Source organism: Cryptosporidium hominis (assembly GCF_000006425.1).
Source record: "Cryptosporidium hominis TU502 chromosome 8 CHRO018125, whole genome shotgun sequence".
NCBI lineage: Eukaryota > Apicomplexa > Conoidasida > Eucoccidiorida > Cryptosporidiidae > Cryptosporidium > Cryptosporidium hominis.
In genome coordinates this window covers 1-18,196 of record NW_667350.1, presented here as the reverse complement: position 1 = coordinate 18,196, position 18,196 = coordinate 1, and the positions used below count along the sequence as shown (strand labels likewise).

Below are 18,196 nucleotides of genomic sequence, written 5' to 3'. Positions count from 1 at the left end.
TAAAAACGATCCTACGATAGATCTTTCTGAGAAAGATTTTGTAATTTTAAGGAAAAAGATTTATCTTTGTATAATGAACAGCTTAAATTATGAGGAGTGCACGCATAGACTGTTAAAGTTAAATATTCCAAAAGATCAAATAAGTGAGACTTGTGCAATGATACTAGATTGTTGTTCAATGGAGCGAACATATCAAAAATTTTTTTCTTTGGTTGCTGAAAGACTTTGCATTATTAAGAAGGAATATCAAGAATCTTTTGCGAAACTATTTTCTGAAAACTTTGAAACTGTCCATCGCTTAGAAACGAATAGGTTGAGACATGTAACTAAGTTTTATTCATATTTACTTAGTAAAGATGCAATACCTTGGAATTTACTATTTATTGTTAAGTTATCCGAGAAAGACACTGCATCCTCTTCGCGTATTTTTATTAAAATCCTTTTTCAAGAGCTTTCCTATAATATGGGAATTAAAAATTTAGATATAAAGCTTAATTCCTCTGAAGTTTTACCCTTTACAGAAGGCATTTTCCCAAAAGAAAATATTTCCAAAATAAGATTTTCAATAAACTTTTTCACTGCTATTGGACTTGGTGCACTAACGCACAAACTTAGAAATACTCTGAGTAATATTGAACAGCAGCAAACAAGTAGGTTGAATGAGCTATGTTTAAGCTCTGGGATTGACACTATACAAGTTGATATCTCAAACTCAGAAAAAATATCTGAAGATGCAGAAATTATAAACACAAAATGCTTGGATACTTACAAAAATAAAATGGAACAAACCAAAATGAATTCAAATTATTATAAACAATCAAAAGAATATTCCAGTTCTTGTTTAGAAGATTTAAGTAATAACTTAATATTTAACAACGGTATAAATAATCAAAAAAGAAGAAATCGCAGTTTTTCAAGAGAACTTTAATTCCTTAAGTAAAAAAAAATTTGGCTAAAATTATGCCACACTTAATAATATCAAGTAAATTTCATGCGTAGAATAATTAAAGTTTTTTTTAATCGCAAAATATAAATTAGTTAAATTCTTATTAATTATGAATAACAAAGAAACAAGCACAATTCCGTCACCAAAGACTATTGCTAGCAAAATATCCAGCGAATTAAGTGAAATTTACTCACCAAAAATGTCAACATTGGTAAGGAACAACATTCCATGTAGACTAACGAGTAACCGAGTTATGGCCCCTTCTAAATCAACATATAGAGTTATACTTCCAGTCCGTGATATTGGGGATCTATCAGTTATCACGTATGAACATGAAGTTTATGTGGGCAATGGTGGATCTCTTAGATTCTTTTTATTAGGAAAACAAGTCAGGCACCGTTTTATTAATGTCCATTTAGATGAAGAAAGTCCAATACCTTCTTATATCGATCCCAATAAAGTCCCATTAGGAGATCTTCCGGTTGTAAAGCTGGGGGATCTAGTTATTTTTGATGAAATTCCTTGCTTAAGATATTTAGCAAAGAAGCTTGGAGAATATGGGAGAAATTACTATATTGATTTCGTAATTGATGACGTGATTTTTCGTTGTTCAAAGTGGAGAGATATTTTAATGGAATTAATTTCAAAAAGTCATAAAGAATTCTTAATCAACGATATAAATGCGAAAAAAGAATTAGAAAGATCGATTTCTAACTACAAATTGTTGAGAGAACAACTTTATTGCGAATTTGAAACTTTAATTTCAACAATTGGTGATAAAGGGCCTTTTATCGCAGAAAAAAACAAGCCAATGATTTGCGATTTTATTTTATTTTCAATTTTATTCGATGATATTTCTCTGATTGAATTTAATGAAGGAGAGAAGTTTAATAGGACGTCTTTGTTACCAGAAGAGTCATTAATTCATAAGTTCCCAAGATTAAAAATGCTTTTTGAATCTGTTGCTGTGCTTCCATTAATAGATCAGTGGGTAAAAGGTAAATATTTTTCTATACAAATAGAAGGTGAAAGCGGTGAGCTAGTAACTCCTCCTGCTTCTCTATCTACTCAAGATCATGTTAAAAATTCTGTTTTAGGATCGAACTCATTTAATGTGTATCAGCATTCATTTGGATATCAACCTCCAGTACTTCAACAATTACCGAATCAGATTTTTACTCATGTAAACGCAGGAGTGCGATTTTTCCCACAAAAAATGTCATTGCCGATAAACCCAATTTTTCCTACAAATAATAGCTTTATTTCCCAACCTATTACAAACAATTATCACCACTTTTTGAATAGCCAGGTTCAAGGCCATAGATATTTAGGAGGGGTTTCATCCCCTTTTATGCAGAGGGTGAGCCCTTCTCAAAGTTTTAAACTCGAGTTTTGATAAAGATCGTATTAAATAAATTTTCCTATAAAAATATCTTTTCTATTTATTGTGAAAAATTAATATTCTATTCGAATAATGCATTTAAAGCAATTTTTGAATGATCTAAGGTTTGGATATTTCTAGATTGAGTTAAGGTTTACTAAACATGTTCAATTAAACTTACTTATATGATAAATGTAATTCAGTAAAGCGATCGAATACTTTACAAATTCGCTCAGGAGTTATTTGCATATTTTTTAAACCAAAAAGTTTGATAATAAATGCCAACATCACAATTGATTTCCTGATATTTGAGTTCACAATTTCTGGTTTTACAGATGAAGAGGAGTAGTTAAGAGTATCAGTATGCGAATGCTCAAATGGAAGAGATATCCAAACATAGCCATTTAGTCCTAGAATAAGTTGTATTCCATATTTAAGCTTGACAATGTGTTGAGCTTGCCTTTGTATTAGTTTATTAGGTACTTTTACGACCATTCCATTTGCCAGCTTTCCATACTTTGCACTTCTAGTGTGAAGATGGCAAATACCTTCACTTTGGACTCGCTGCACCTCTGTACAAATCACATCGCCCTCATCTAAGATAGACTTCATATACAATGAGTCTTCTTCTGTTCTTCTCCTTTGGATAGACCCTGGAAGACTAATTGCAGCAAGAGATAATTGTGCAAATTGAGTTGAACATATATCTATTAACCACTTCTTATTTGATACCTATATGAATTAAATATACCCAAAAGAATAATTTTAACTTACTTCTACAACCCTTCCAACTACAATATCTCCGACTTCAGCATTGTATCTACCACCCAAAGGTTTAGTGTATATTAATTTGTTTAGACTTTCAAGATATCCACATGCTGTGGAAATTAATCTGGAGCACTTGTCTTCGAGTGTTCCATGCCCTCTGATATCATATTATTATATTTATAGGATTTTAGATTAACTTACCTTATGTAATTCGGCTCAGTTTGAATTTTGTCTCCAGGAATGACCGTTTTTTCACGTACTAGTTCATCCTTATCGTTGTATATATATAAATTATGATCTATAAAATTTAAGGCCAAGAAAATTGATTTTTGTATTTGACGTCTAAATAATCCTGTTACAACTGAATCTGTAAACCTACCTTCCCATTCTATAATATTTATCTTCATTTTTCAATAAAAAGATAAAATCTTAATGTTTGGCGCTGCAAACGAATTTTTATACATGTATTGGAGCTACCTTTATTCAATATTTTGAAATCGAAGACTATGGAAAACGACTCAAATAATGCGAGCATTTCAAACTCATTTTATTTTCTTTTGAATAATTTAGCAGGAATCTCGTAAGTTTTAGCTCTAAAATATTTAACTTTAACAAATCTTTTTAGCTTTGTATCATATTTTTTTTGGTCAGGCATTTCGTTACTAATTGGAGCTATCGTACTTAATTCATCTTTCTCGAATTATTCGCCTAAAATAAACAATCAGGCAGTTTGTTCAGCCTCATCTAATGTAATTGGTATTGTCTCATTATGGGTAGTTGAAGGGTTTTCATTCATTTCAATGTGTATTGCATATTCAGTTGTTGAATCGTAAGTTAAATAAAAATGAATATTGAAATTAAATAATTATATACACAGCACATGCCAGACATTTGATAACTTAACGTTTTCAATTCAGGCAATGGGTGTAATTGTTAAATACCTTCCCACATGGATCAGGCTAATTCATGTATTTACATTTTGCCAAATTAACACTCTTTTTGCGCAAATAAGCCTTTTACCTGAATGCAACTCATCAGGCCTGCAAACTACACTTATTATAACTAGTGTTACTTGGTGGTTCGTAGCGATTTTCGGACTAATCTGCAAGAAGAGAATTGCAATACCTCCTCATATTTTCGATCCCTTAAGACCAAAAACAAGTTTCATGACAGAAATACACTTAGTTCTAAAAACAATGGGCCCTTAATGTAAAACAACGCAAATAGTATTAAATAGTTAAAATAATTATAAAAAAATGTAACTCTAATATGATAATTTGTTTTTATTTGAGCTTACCCACAAGTTTGCAGGCTGTTTTGAGTTTAAATGCACTTGCTCCCACTCAAGTCTTATTGTACACCAAAGCGTTCTTCTAAAAACTTCTATTGTTGCCACAAACAAATTAATTAATGCGGCATTGATTTGTATGTCATCGATAATTGTGATGGGGATTAGAGTAATCGCCCAGGTTAAACGACCAATCAAGTTATAAAATGCAACCAAGAAGTAGTACCAACTAGGATAAATAGATTTAGAGCGAAGAAACGAAGACCTTTCTTTCATTAGTCCCCAGTCCATATAAATGTCCCAAATAAACATATAAATTGTACCTGTGATATAGCAGACAAACCATAAAAGTCTAGCTATGAAGGGCGACATCGATGTTACAGTTGTCCAAGGGACGGTAGCGACTATTGCAATTGCCAAACCAGTTGTGTACTTACCCATATTAAAGAGATGGTTTCTTCTACTGGGTGATTCATCAGTCAAGTATCTCATACCACATTGGAAAAACCGTATCTCATAAGGGAGAGCCAATGCAATAGTCTGCATCCATCTATAATTAGATAAGAAGTTAAATAGAGAAGTTGGGAGTACATCACCCTTATTCTTAATTACAAATACAAAAAACGTAATGGTGTATTCTACGTCGCCAAATGGTTTTGAAAGTGTTGTAAAAATATCACCAACAATATTAGCTCTAAGAGTAACATTTACAACTTTTGGTATAATCCCATGACTAAAGACTTCCAGCATCGAGTAAAATATGGCTTTTCTGTACTCGTAAGTGAATGTTTTACTTGGAATGAATAAAAGGGAAAACTCAATAGTCATTAATAAGGCAGGATAAACCCATAGCGGATAATATTCTATATTGAAATAGCTGAACAGAGAAATTCCCAAACGATAATCTGTAATAAATAAAGTGAAAATAATAATCCAAACTATAGTTTGTAATGCGGCAAAAGAGAATATCGTAGTCGTAGCAACTCTGCTGTTAGGATCCATTCCAATCATATACTTATAATTCACGCCATAATACTCCATAATGCAAATGGAAATACCAGAACCCCATAATACGAAAATACCCATCAATACAAGTCTGAATAACGGAAATATCGCCAGTGTTCCTTGTATGCTGTACTCGCTATTCACCACCGGAAGACGGCATATAACAAATAGATTAACAAGCAGGACAACACAAATGCCAATTAAAAATGACATTTTAAAATCTGGATTAAATAAGGATTTACCGATTGTTTTTCCTGACTTCAACCCATATTCCATCAGTGCTTCAAGCTCAAAAACTGAAGACTTATATAAAACGTCGAATCCCTGAGTTTTAATCTTATTAAAAACAATATTTGTGCTTGATTGATCTTTTTGAGAGTTATACTTAGTTGAATCATAATTAGGTGAATTTTCTATGAGATCCTTTGATCTGGAAAATAATTCAATTAACTTCTCTCGTGAAACTGAACCATCTTCAAGCTTATCAAAGCAAGAAGTGAATGATTCACTGCTTGGTAAATTTTCTAAATAAAAATCAAATAATTCATCGCGTCTCATCAAAAGTTTCAAAACAGCTAGTTTATTTATTAGAACATATTCCTGTAAATCATCAAATGTTTTCCAAATATCCAAAATCAGGTTTGGCAAATGTAGTTTAGAGCTTATTTGCGCTGATTTATCATCAAGTAAAGTAGAAATACATTCTAGATGATCACTATTATCTTTCAATATCTTATTATAACTCAATATAACAACATCTATATTATGTCTTAATGATAGATGAAACTGCTCTAACTTCAAAACAAAGTGTCCAGATACATCTTTATTAAGTGGCCTATACGAAACATCAATGTGATTTGCTTGTTCTTTTAACGCAGCTAAATTAGATTCTTTCCCAATTGAATTCAAAAAATTCGAGTGGCATTGGTTTAAAGTTTGTATAAGGCTCCGATAATTAATAAATCTTCCGCCCCATTTTGTTGATTCAAGTGACTCAATCTTGTCTGCAAACTTCATATTTCATTTGGAAGACAACTTCCTTATTAATTGAAAAATTATAGCGGTACCTACATTAAGTGTAAAAACCTACCATATAAAGTAGATCCCGGAGATGTCTTGTCTAACAACCGACCGCCGCTCAATTAATATTTATATTAATAGTTGCTTTGCATGTATAATATTATAAACAATATTCTTTGATTACTCATTCTCATTGAATTATTGGGTACCGAATAGATCTACTTCTTATATTTGCATGAAATTGGATATTTAAATTTATTTGTTCATTATTATGAAAATATGATCATAATTTAAGTAATTGGCTAAATTAGCTTAGGATGGCATCTCAATATTTAAAATTAATCTATATTGTTATGGATCTAAAGATTGACTCACCAACCGTCCGGCACCCATAGCTCAGCTGGTTAGAGCATACGGCTAATAACCGTAAGGTCCGCGGTTCGATCCCGCGTGGGTGCACTTTTTTTGGTCCCCAACCCACATTTAGGTAATTTAAAGGAAGCAGGTCAACTTAGTGAGAGGGGAAACAGAAGTTTTTAAATTATTTAACATTGTTAAGCTGCTAATTTAAAATGTGGCTAAATGCTTACTAAAGAATTAGATTGCAACATCTTATTGCAGCGGAATAATCTTTGTGAGAAAGGTTGGAGAGTTGGGCAAATCAAGAGAGTAATAATAAATGATATAGGAGGACACGAATTTATTGATATTAGTCTACTTCCTGGGGTTAATTTAATAACAGGCGGAAATGGAAGTGGCAAAAGCAGCTTAGTTTCTGCAATTGCTCTCCTATGCGGTTGGAGCGGTAGAAAGGCTGGTAAGGACGCAAATTTGAATAAATATGTTAGAATAGGTGCAAATAAGGGTACTGTCTGCATACACTTTGCAAATAATGATAACGAATTTCAAAGAGGATATTTGAATGATATTTATGGGGAAGAAATAATTATTGAACGCATTATTTATTTGAAGGGCAATTCGAATTATACTTTTAGAGGCTCTAAATCTAGTTCTCCAATTCACAGATCTTTTAATGCAAAACACCACTTGTCTCAATTTCGTGCTTATGCAAACATAATCATTAATAACCCTGTAACGTTTTTAACACAAATGGATGCAAAATATCTTATTCGTGAGCAAAACTCACCAAAATCTTTATACGATTTTTTCCAAAGAGCGCATTTATTTGATTACTCATGGAAACATTTGGCTGAAGAACAACGTCGCATTGAAAAAGCAGAAATTATTTCCAAATCGTTAAATAATGACTTGAAACAATTAGAAAGTGAACTGGAAGAATTTAATAGTATGAAAGAGCTAATTCAGACATATAATAAATTGCAAATACATCGGAGAAATCTTGAAAGTATAAATATTGTGGCATCCATAAAAAATTTGAGCTTATCAATAAATTCTCTTCTTTTTCAGTCTGAAGAGCTTTATAAAGCCAAGTCAGCATTAGATATTGAGGAGCTAAATAAAAGAATAATCGAAAGTGAAAGAGAAATCTATGATTCTCAATCTGAAATAAATAATTTTCATTCAGAACATGAAGTCAATATTAATAAGCATAAAAGGCTAACAATTGAACTGGAACAAATATGTGATAAATTTAATTCATATAATAAACAAATTGAAGAAATAAAAGGCGAAATTTCAAGCTTAGAAAAAGAAATTGAATTTAAACAAGAGAATTATGACTCAAATCAAGAAAAAAAAAAATTCCATTTTAAAGGAGAATTATTAGAAAAAATTAAAGCTTCAAAAGAAAAAATTAATATTCTGAGGTCTAAAAAAGAAAATTTAATTTTACTCTCACTAAATAAAAAAAATGAACTATCAACATTATTTGAACAAATTAAAGAAAATAAGGCCAAAATTAATTTATTTTCTGATGAGAAGCTATCATTTAATCTCAAGTTAGATGAAATCAAGAATATTTTGGAAACAGATAGGAAATCTCTTAAATATGATTCTGATTTAGAACAATCAAATAAATCTAATTCTACAGAAACAGGATATATTGCAAATCATAACTCCAAGATTAACGACTCCAAAGGTAAAGAAAGTTTGGCAGTTATGTATTCTAGATTGTATGATTACTTTACAGACGAGGACTTCGAAATTATATTTGGTTATTCAAAATTTATACATAATAAAATTATTAAACAACTCGAAAAAATTGAAAAAGGAGTGAAAATAATTGGTCCAATTGCTCTTCATATTTTTCCCAAATCTGAATTCTATTATAACGAAAAAATATTAAGTATACTTGATGAAATTATAGGTGGAAGGTTCGAGAGGTACGATACTATATCTGGCTACAAAATTAGAAGAAATTATAAATATTGGCTAGTTGAAAATTCAGAAACAAGGAAAGAATTGATTTCATTGTTTAAAAATAACAATGTTTTCTTAGACCCTTCATTAATTTATATAAGGTCTTCATTCAATCAAAAATATGAACTATCTGCTGTTCGTAAAAAATTCCCAAAAGTAGGATTAGCCGTAATTGATTTAATACACGTTGAAAATGATGAAGTTTTTAATTTTCTAATAGATAACTTCCAAATAGAAACAACTTTTATCTTCGTGAATGACCAAGAAATGGATTTGATATATGATTACAGTCTTAATATTAGAAGGGCACATTGTCTAGCTAATTATTCGTTTAAATATCGAAGAGGTGGAATAGTAGTTGCCCCAGAAATTTGTATCCCTAAGCAACATGTAACATCAAAAATTGTTATTAGAAAATTAAATGGGATTTTTCAATTAAGAAATTATGGATCTGATTTACGTGTTGATCAAAAAAAAGAAAAAAAATGTAACTTTCCAGAAAAAATCGAAATGAAACGGCTATTAGAATTGAATATAATGGAGAATGAGAATAAAAAGAAGGAAATTATTAAAAAAATTATAGAAATCGAGGAAAAAAATAATGATTTAAAACTTTCAATAACAAATCATGATAATAAAGCCTCCTATATTCGTAATGAAATATCTGGCTTCGAGACTGAATTGGAAGATATTACTAAAGAAGAGCAAATAATTAACATGAAAATTGTAGAGTTAGAAACAGAGCTTCGGAAACTTGATAGGGATGAAAAACACATTTTCAATGTAAATATTTCTGAGATTAATCATTTATCTACGAAGTTAAGTGAACTTAATCAACTTCTTACTGTAATTAAAGAAAAAATTAGTTGTGAGGAAAAATTAATGAAAAATAAAGAAGCTGATGTAGAAAAATTAAAAATTATCCTCGATAATGAAAAGGAGTTGATCAAGTTAAAAGAACAGAAACATAAAATTTTGAAAACTAATAAAAATTCTTTACTTAACGAAAAACCCCAAATCGAAGTAGAAATAAATCAGATAACTAGCAAAATAAATCAGTTAAATACTGAAATTGATTTAAAAAAAAATGAGTTGAAAGGCTTGAAAAATAAATATCGAACGATTAATACCAAATTTTGCGCCGCTGATGAATCTGAAATTGGAACTGACTTCCTGATTACCAATGATCTATTGTCTACACTCGAATACTTTAATTGGTATTTAAATTTGTCGGGAGACATTGAACCCTTTCCAGATTGCTCAACCATAGAACTTTGGAAATCAAACATATCTAGACAAATGGATACTATTTTTTTAGAAATTATGGAAAAATCAAAAATTTTCGGGTTCAATGCTACCCAGAGAAATTGTTCAGAAGACTTAATTAACAAAATACTGGACACTATAAATATAAAGTATGAAAAGTACAAGGAGAAAATAAATGAATTACAAGAAGAAAATAAGCTTTTAAATCAGAACAGAACGAATCTAAATAGAAGGGTCCAACGATTACAAAAAGATCATATTCGCTGCGGAAAAAATGTAAATTTACAATTCAAGCATTACTTTTCTATTTTTTGGTCAAAAACAATGCGCCCTCATCTCAAGTTCGACCATGATAAGTCGATCTTGACTATCTATGTTATTCCTGATACTGCTACTGTGAAAAAACCTAAACAGACTGAAAGTCATTTATCTTCTGAAAGAAATTCTACATCTTGCAAAGATCAACTCAACAATTTTGTGAGTAGGGAAATTCAATCTCTAAGTGGTGGAGAGAGTAGTAGTATTGGTATATCGCTTCTATTAGCGTTATCCCAAAACAACTTTTCACCGTTTCACCTCTTCGATGAACCAGATGTATATATGGATGACATCCGGAGAATGACGATGATTCGGTCATTAATAGAATTCGAACGTTTGTGTTCAAAAGGAAAAATAGCTTTTAATAGGCAAGTTTTATTTATTACACCCCATAGTGAAATCGTACCACATATTAAAGAGAATTATGCCGATATAATTCATGTTATACAACTAATTAAAAGATAGTTGTCCATTAAAAAATAGCCTGGTATAACATCTCAACTGATTTTTTATATCAATTATGTTTTTTTAATATTATTTTCTGTGTTATGTTCAAGTAATAATTCTAAAGTTTTTTGCATTTTAAGTGATTTCTTAATAAACTCAGAAATACCCAAATTATGTGAGTCGATATTGCGCTCCAATTCTAGTGGATAAATGCTTGGCTGTTTCGGAATTTCAGTAAACACTTGAGATTGAGGCGTTGAAATATCTGAAGAACCTTCAAGTGGAGATGAAATCACTTCTGTTTTATCTCTTGATTTATTTTGAGCCCAAGTAAAAGGAGCACCATATTTTGACCGAAGTCTTTGTCTTTGATTCTGTTTTAAATTATTTGGCTCAAATATATTTTGATTATTTAATTTCTCTTGCTCATCTTTCTTAGATATTTTAAGAGCTTTAAGCAAATTCTTTTTGTCGTTGGAAGTGTTTTGTTTAATAGGGTTGCAAATTTGAGTTTCCTTATTACGCTTGCCACCAACTTGAGATGGTGATAATGGTACATTAGTCTCTGCAGTGTAAAATAAAGATATCAACTTTAAATCTTCATTATTTCTCAATGATGCTGGCCATGCCCAAGTTGGGATAAAGGATGAATTTTGAACTTCTGAATTATTGTGTGAAAGCTTTGAAGTGATTCTAAATTTATGTGAACAAATATTACCTGTTCTCAAAGGTTTGGGGTTAATACATTTAAACGCATGTGAATTCAAGCATGCATCATGAGCTTTGTGAGAAACCATAAATGCACGTAAATCCTCTTCAAATCTAGTTTTATAAATTAACCTCAATTTTTCTGCTTTTTTTGCTAATTCGTTTGTATGATTAGATCTTTCTATTTCCAAAGCATTTCTATATCTTAAATGAGATATTTCGTCGTGTTTCCCATTGTTTGTGTATGTTTTAAACGAACCACTCATTTTAACACCGCTCTTTTGATTAACCAAATTTTTTTTACTTAATCCACATAAAATTTTAAAAAATAGAATTAATTATTCCCGCTAAAGTTTTTTTGCAATATGTTAATAAAATAACTTAATAAATAATGGAGTCATACTCAGTCTAGAATAAGCTTTGAATTGTATGAAATGCATTATTTGTTACTTATTAATATGTATATTTCAATTTAATGCAAATTTTCATTTCAAATTAGTAATTTTTTAAGCGCTAACAATTATAGATCCTATAATTAATTTCCCATGTAAAAAGGCATTTTTCATTCTGTTATATTCATGATATTTCTACCCAAGCGTCGGAACAAAAGGTACGCAGGTCAATTTTTACTTATCATTCTCTTATTTGTTTTTTATAAACTTGCTTTTAGCTCAGAAATTAGTGAAATTTCAGAATCTAACCAATATGATCTAGAAAACGAAAATATATCAAAAAGACCAGAAGGTGCCACTTCTATACCAATTAAAAAAAAATTATTTAAAAATTTTAGAAAGGAGGTGACAGTTGATAAGTACTATACAAAGGACGGAAAGAAAGTCAAAGTAATCTTAGTAAGAAAAAGACGTCCAGTATTTAATTGGCTTAGAAAATGGAGAAATAAACGAAAAATTAAAAATAAAGCAAAAAAAAGATATAAAATGAATAAGGATCGAAAAAGTAAAAAACCTAACATACTAAAAAGAGTATTTAAAAGAAAAAAAATGAATGATAAAAGTAAAGAAGACTCCAAAATATCAGACGTAAACTATGCGAAAGAAAACGAGGAAAGCGTTCCAAAAAGCGATATATTTGAGGAAGATACTGAGTATGAGGTTAATAAAAACGAGGAAGATGAACCTAGAATGAAAGAACCAGATACTCAGTTGGATGATACGGCCCCTTCACCCAGTAGAACATCAAGTTATGAAAGAAGTTCAATTACTGGTGAAAATACGGGTCCTACTGATATGAAAACATCAACTTTCGATATGAGCGCCCTCTAAGCCATAAATCTATTCCTAAAATTTTAATTTTATGAATTTTTTTCTCTATTCAAACTTTTTGAGAATTTATCTCATTACTATTATATAACGTTTGGAATATTTATGCATGATCTTTGAATAGATGATCTTTGTATATTTTTATATATTTTTAAATCGTGTTAGTTGATTTATCGACAAAACTTAATATAAACAGCGGAATTTAACCAACTATTTATTGGATTTGTATTACTAAAAGATTATCGATTTGAAAATTAAATTATTAAATGAAACTATTTTATGTTTTAAAGTTAATATCTATTAGTTAAAATTAATATAAATTGAAAATGTATCTTATTCTAACTAATATTTCAAGTAAAAATGAAAATATGCAAGTTCCATGAATTCAATAGGCGCTTGGTCATTAAAATGGAAATTGTTAAGTATAAAATATACGTAACAAAAAATTATTTTCATTTCTTTAATTAATTCTTTATAAAATTCAACAGATCAAATTAATATTTGTTAATATCAAACAATCTCATTAATAAATATATCGGATAAATATTAAACTTCCAAATTACAAATTTATCTAAATTTACTGTTAGGGTGCGCAATTCCTTTCGGATTACCCAAAATAATTTCTTGATTAAGCTCGACTTTATCTCGATGAAATTTACTTTTAATAAGTATCCAGATAAATATTCCTATGAATATCGATCCAGAAATACTCAAAATCCCTATTATTCTATTGGAAATACTTTTTTTTTCTTTTCCAACAAAAATTACTTTATCTTCATCAACATTTGAATTGATAATATCATAACTCAAATTATTTGGATTTAAATCTAGTGTTTGATATTTGTAATTTTTGGTATCGTTTAAATCGCCAGAAGAATTTTTGTTTAAATCGCTAAGGTCCAACGATATTGGGTCAGTATTTGTGTTAATTGTTTCTTGTCTTAAATCCGAGTGAATATTTCCAATAACAGGAGATAAATGCTGCTTAAATAGTGAAATTGGGTTCAAATATTCCATTGTAATGTATAACGACTCAAAGCTTCTCCATTTAAATTCAATAGACTTTGTAACTTCTTCTGAATTTATGCCCTTAAGTTCATTACTGTAGATGTTGATCTTTATATTTTCATCTGATGGCCCCCAAACCCTCCATGACCTGATAGGTAGTTGATGAGGCCATCTTGTTCCTCCAAAGTATTGAAATCCTAACCTTGAGTCGAACTCATTAGAATGACCATTGCGAATATAATCAACAGCATATGCCTTTATTCCATGAATGCTCCCTAACGTAGTTCCAATTACCCAAGTATCTTTAGACTTATTAATTACTATCCCTCGATACAACACGTATCCAGGGTGATTTTTCTTCTTATTTCTTTTTTGTCTAAAAAAAGGGAATCCTAGATATTCTCCCAAATGAAAATAATCTCCATTAATATCATCAGTGCCTCCATTTATTACCATTTTAACATGTTTTGGTTTAATGCCTATAATTCTGACAAAAACTTTTTCTTCAACAAAATTACTATTTGGGATATTGTGCACATATTTCTTTTTAAATGGGGGTTTCAAAAATGCCCAACCATCAGGCTCTAATTCCATCCCTCTTTCAGCAGGCCAATCAACTTCGGATTTAATCCTTGAATTGCTTGGCCTTCTCCAAATAGCCAAAATTTGGCTGGGGTTAGTATTTCCCAATTGTCTTGAAATAATCCATGATATGGCATTTGACTCATTAATAAATGACCAAAGGTACAGACTATTTCCAGGGTATTCTACTATTGAACTTTGTAAGCTAACGTCCTCACTTCTTAAGGGCCCCCTTTGTACAAAGTATGGCCTACTCTTAAAAAACCCCTCCCAACTATATAAGGCATTTGAGAAGTATCCATTCGCACCATTAATTATAATATCTAAAGTTCCCCGTGAAGGTGGTATACATGAAGAAATTTTGTATTTTGTTAATCCGCTAAATTTACTTAAATGAGGATTGGGACAACCCGGAAATACTTGTAAATCGTCAGGTGATTCAACTAAAGGAATATGTTCAAGAATAATTGATTCCTTAGGTATAAAAGTAAATGGTCTTGCTTCTTCAACAATCAAATCCTTATCAAAAACCAATACACGCTTAGACTCCATTTCTTTAGGTATTGTAACAGGTAATGGATTCCTCAAGGGGGTGCTAGGATCTAGTTCGACGTATGGAACTATATCATGAGCACTAAACTTTCTTGGCTGAACATACCAACCTCTAGTGTATGCAGGGGAGTATGGCCTTCCAATTATTTCTGCATAAATTTGTCCAACTGATATTTTTGGGTTATTAATTGGCCAAGTATCTCCAATACACCATCTTTCTATGGGAAAATTTAAAAAAAATATGTACAAGCTTGGCTCAGGATAAATTCTTCTATAAACTGGCCTAATAATTGGCTCAACATACCAAGGAAACCTTTGATCACTTTGAGACAATTGCATTGATTCTTCTCTCTTATATATTCCATGTAATGCAGCATTATATGAGGAACTGCGGACTTCAATAAATAGTGGAGTATATCTTGCATATGGAATAGTACGTAAATATATTTCTTTCGAGAAAATTTCATCTTTTACATTTCCTGGAAATGAAAAATATCCAAAATTATTATATTTATTATTTTTAATCGAACTTTCTCCCTCGGTAATTTCACTTCCTGCGCTAATATTATTATACTTTGTATTTAGTCTTTCAATCTCATTAATAACAAAATTTTCAATTCCGATCATTCTTTCATTAGGTCTCACCATAAATGCAAACTCGTCAATTTGAAGACTTTCTATTTTTGGTTTTTTGATTAGTTTAAATGGCTTAATGGTGGATAATTCTACCTTTTTGGGAGATTTATAATGTGACTTCCCAGAAACAGAAATATAATCATGTTGATTGATTATTTGATTATTGTGGCTCTCTTTAATAAAAATATTCCTCGAATTATCTTTAATATCTATTTGAGAGTTAGCTTCATTTAACTCTGAAATGTTAATATCATCTATAATTGAAGTTTCATCTTCGCTCTCATCTGTAGAAAACGAACTTTTCTCATGCTTATTTTTTAGTAAGTTAACCTCAATTAAATAACCAGTATTTTGGCCAACAAATAAATAACTATATAGGTATATTAATGAAAATAGTCCCAGAAAATTAATACACATATCATTATTGAGAATAAAAGTCTTTATTTACAAATTTTGTGTGTGCGTACACACAATCCATTAGTAAAAATTTATATATCGTTGGACAAATATTTAGTCATCCTTGAAAATATTGATGGGTTAAAGAGTCTAAAATCATAATTTTTGATAACTAATCTAATATTTGATTTTTTTTTTTCCTCCAACAAATGGCTCATTGCGCTATGATTATTAAATTAAAATTGACAAAAGGTCGTTATAAATTTTTGTAAAGATCAATTATTATTTCATAAACTAAAAATAAATATTCTACTAAATATAGCTTGTAAAAAAATATATATTGGCTCAAAAATAAATTAATAGTACGAAAATTATATTCAACACTTAAAAATTCAACTGCTTTTATTTAAGAGGGAAAAAGAAGTAATATTGAATACTTTTGTATTTTAAGTTTATATTATTCGTAAATCCAATTTATTAGGTAATTATAATCGAATTTTTAAAATTTAACAACTTTCAATTTGTAGAAATTGATTTAACTTTAAACATCATTCGAGTAGCCAATTTGAACCAAAAATAGTTCAATATTGAAAAAGTTTAATTATAGTAATTCCTGTGCAATGAATTAATTTGACATTTATTAACATGCAAGTTTTATTTTCAGTAAACAAAAATCACTACAGTAATTCATAGTATAACTATTCTTAAAGATCATGAACAAACCAAAAAAATTGAAACTAGAAAATTTAAATAAGTTATTTAAGATTTATTCCGCAATCTGACAATTTAGCGATTCTGATCTTATTCTAACTTAGTTCAATAAGGGGAATACAATACTTGAATTGGAAAGATTTAAATAAACTCTAAATTATAAAGTCTCTAATAGTTATTTTTTGCAATAATTTATTAAAAAGTTGCAACTATGTTGATATTTTTGTAAATTTAGTTGAAATTTTTTTTGAATAATATAAAATTTAAATATTTTATTTTTACGTAACTTAAACACTCTAAAAATTTACAATTCAGACTTAAATGTTAATCACCAGCACTTAACATTATCTTAAGTTGAAGGAACATATTTTGCCTTAAGATTCTATATTGTTTAAGAAATAAATCTATTATATAAAATATTGCAGTTATAATCTCTGAAACAGATTCTTATCATACTATTATGAAAAGTAAATCAGACATTATTTGAGTTATTAATATTCTCGTTAAATACAATTAAAATAGAAACAATTATTAATAGCTACAAATAATTATTGGACATTATAGAGAAATAAAGAACTTAAGGGTTTTCTTAGTTATGAAACTTCATTTATTTAAATTGTAATTTACGTAATTATGCACTGGTTAACATACTAATAAATCAAAAATGTTCAAGTGCGTTAATAACAAAGAACTTAATCAAGGGAGTCAGAATTGACAACATTTCCTCGTCATTGATAAATATTCTGTTTAAATTTCGGGGAAAGGAATTGTTAAACTTAATTTTCTTTATGAATTACTACGATTTGCACATATTAGCTTGGATAATCACAATAAATGATGTAATTTGTTTTGAAAAACTAAGCAAAATTTTCGTTACAAATAGTTGAAACTTTTAAATATGTGTTGTGCATACTAAAAATACTACATTTTTTTAGAAAATGATTCAAGAAATTCAATTTGATATCAATACATGCAATGATTAACAATTGGTAATTGATAAATCAATCTAAGAAACTTGAACCGCGTGAAATATTTTAAGACATTTTAGATTTCTGTCTACTTTTTTGACAAAAGCCCGGATAAAATTCCTCGTCTAAATTAAAGTAGACAAAAAAACGCCCCCACTATTTTGTAATATAATAATTAGCTCGTGCTGGAGAGTATCCGGTACTATTAATACCGCGAATTAGAAATAAAAAATAGATATAAATTTTATTTTAAATATAGATCGGACAAATTATGTAAAGATCTTAATGACTTTGGATGTCAAACTTGAATAACTTAGCATTGCAATTGGTCCAGATTCTTAACCAGCATAGTAGCGATGGTGGACCGCAAAGTGCTGTATCATCCAACCAGACGGATACAGCAAATAAGTTTTTGCTTGAACACTATAATAATTTCTTTTTGCCGTATATTTCGAGAACGGGAAATGAGCATATTTTGAGCAATCCCTGTAACCAGAATTCCACTCCAATTGATCAGTTATTGGCATCATATCCGAACAATACTGGTACACCAATTGGCTCCATTTTAAATTACGA

The 18,196-nt window shown here is 29.7% G+C and overlaps 9 protein-coding genes and 1 non-coding gene across 10 annotated transcripts; 5 read left to right on the top strand and 5 right to left on the bottom strand.

Moving 5' to 3' along the window:
• Positions 1 to 73: 73 nt before the first annotated feature.
• On the top strand, positions 74 to 928 carry Chro.80346 (hypothetical protein). The annotated part of the gene is made up of 1 exon (XM_661981.1): positions 74 to 928. One exon carries the CDS (start codon positions 74 to 76, stop codon positions 926 to 928), a length of 855 nt encoding a protein of 284 aa, XP_667073.1.
• Positions 929 to 1,055: 127 nt separating this feature from the next.
• On the top strand, positions 1,056 to 2,342 carry Chro.80347 (glutathione S-transferase). The annotated part of the gene is made up of 1 exon (XM_661980.1): positions 1,056 to 2,342. One exon carries the CDS (start codon positions 1,056 to 1,058, stop codon positions 2,340 to 2,342), a length of 1,287 nt encoding a protein of 428 aa, XP_667072.1.
• Positions 2,343 to 2,504: 162 nt separating this feature from the next.
• Positions 2,505 to 2,939, bottom strand: Chro.80348 (hypothetical protein). Its single annotated transcript, XM_661979.1, has 1 exon — positions 2,505 to 2,939. One exon carries the CDS (start codon positions 2,937 to 2,939, stop codon positions 2,505 to 2,507), a length of 435 nt encoding a protein of 144 aa, XP_667071.1.
• A 353-nt stretch (positions 2,940 to 3,292) lies between these two features.
• Chro.80349 (hypothetical protein) lies at positions 3,293 to 3,502 on the bottom strand. Its single annotated transcript, XM_661978.1, has 1 exon — positions 3,293 to 3,502. One exon carries the CDS (start codon positions 3,500 to 3,502, stop codon positions 3,293 to 3,295), a length of 210 nt encoding a protein of 69 aa, XP_667070.1.
• Positions 3,503 to 4,359: 857 nt separating this feature from the next.
• Positions 4,360 to 6,405, bottom strand: Chro.80350 (hypothetical protein). Its single annotated transcript, XM_661977.1, has 1 exon — positions 4,360 to 6,405. One exon carries the CDS (start codon positions 6,403 to 6,405, stop codon positions 4,360 to 4,362), a length of 2,046 nt encoding a protein of 681 aa, XP_667069.1.
• A 388-nt stretch (positions 6,406 to 6,793) lies between these two features.
• trnI lies at positions 6,794 to 6,867 on the top strand. The gene has a single exon. It is a non-coding gene; the product is annotated as a tRNA-Ile (tRNA).
• Positions 6,868 to 6,990: 123 nt separating this feature from the next.
• Chro.80351 (hypothetical protein) lies at positions 6,991 to 10,797 on the top strand. Its single annotated transcript, XM_661976.1, has 1 exon — positions 6,991 to 10,797. The coding sequence occupies one exon, from the start codon at positions 6,991 to 6,993 to the stop codon at positions 10,795 to 10,797; it is 3,807 nt and encodes a 1,268-aa protein (XP_667068.1).
• A 53-nt stretch (positions 10,798 to 10,850) lies between these two features.
• Chro.80352 (hypothetical protein) lies at positions 10,851 to 11,753 on the bottom strand. Its single annotated transcript, XM_661975.1, has 1 exon — positions 10,851 to 11,753. The coding sequence occupies one exon, from the start codon at positions 11,751 to 11,753 to the stop codon at positions 10,851 to 10,853; it is 903 nt and encodes a 300-aa protein (XP_667067.1).
• Positions 11,754 to 12,065: 312 nt separating this feature from the next.
• On the top strand, positions 12,066 to 12,770 carry Chro.80353 (hypothetical protein). Its single annotated transcript, XM_661974.1, has 1 exon — positions 12,066 to 12,770. One exon carries the CDS (start codon positions 12,066 to 12,068, stop codon positions 12,768 to 12,770), a length of 705 nt encoding a protein of 234 aa, XP_667066.1.
• A 564-nt stretch (positions 12,771 to 13,334) lies between these two features.
• Chro.80354 (hypothetical protein) lies at positions 13,335 to 15,962 on the bottom strand. Its single annotated transcript, XM_661973.1, has 1 exon — positions 13,335 to 15,962. The coding sequence occupies one exon, from the start codon at positions 15,960 to 15,962 to the stop codon at positions 13,335 to 13,337; it is 2,628 nt and encodes an 875-aa protein (XP_667065.1).
• Between the last annotated feature and the right edge of the window lie 2,234 nt (positions 15,963 to 18,196).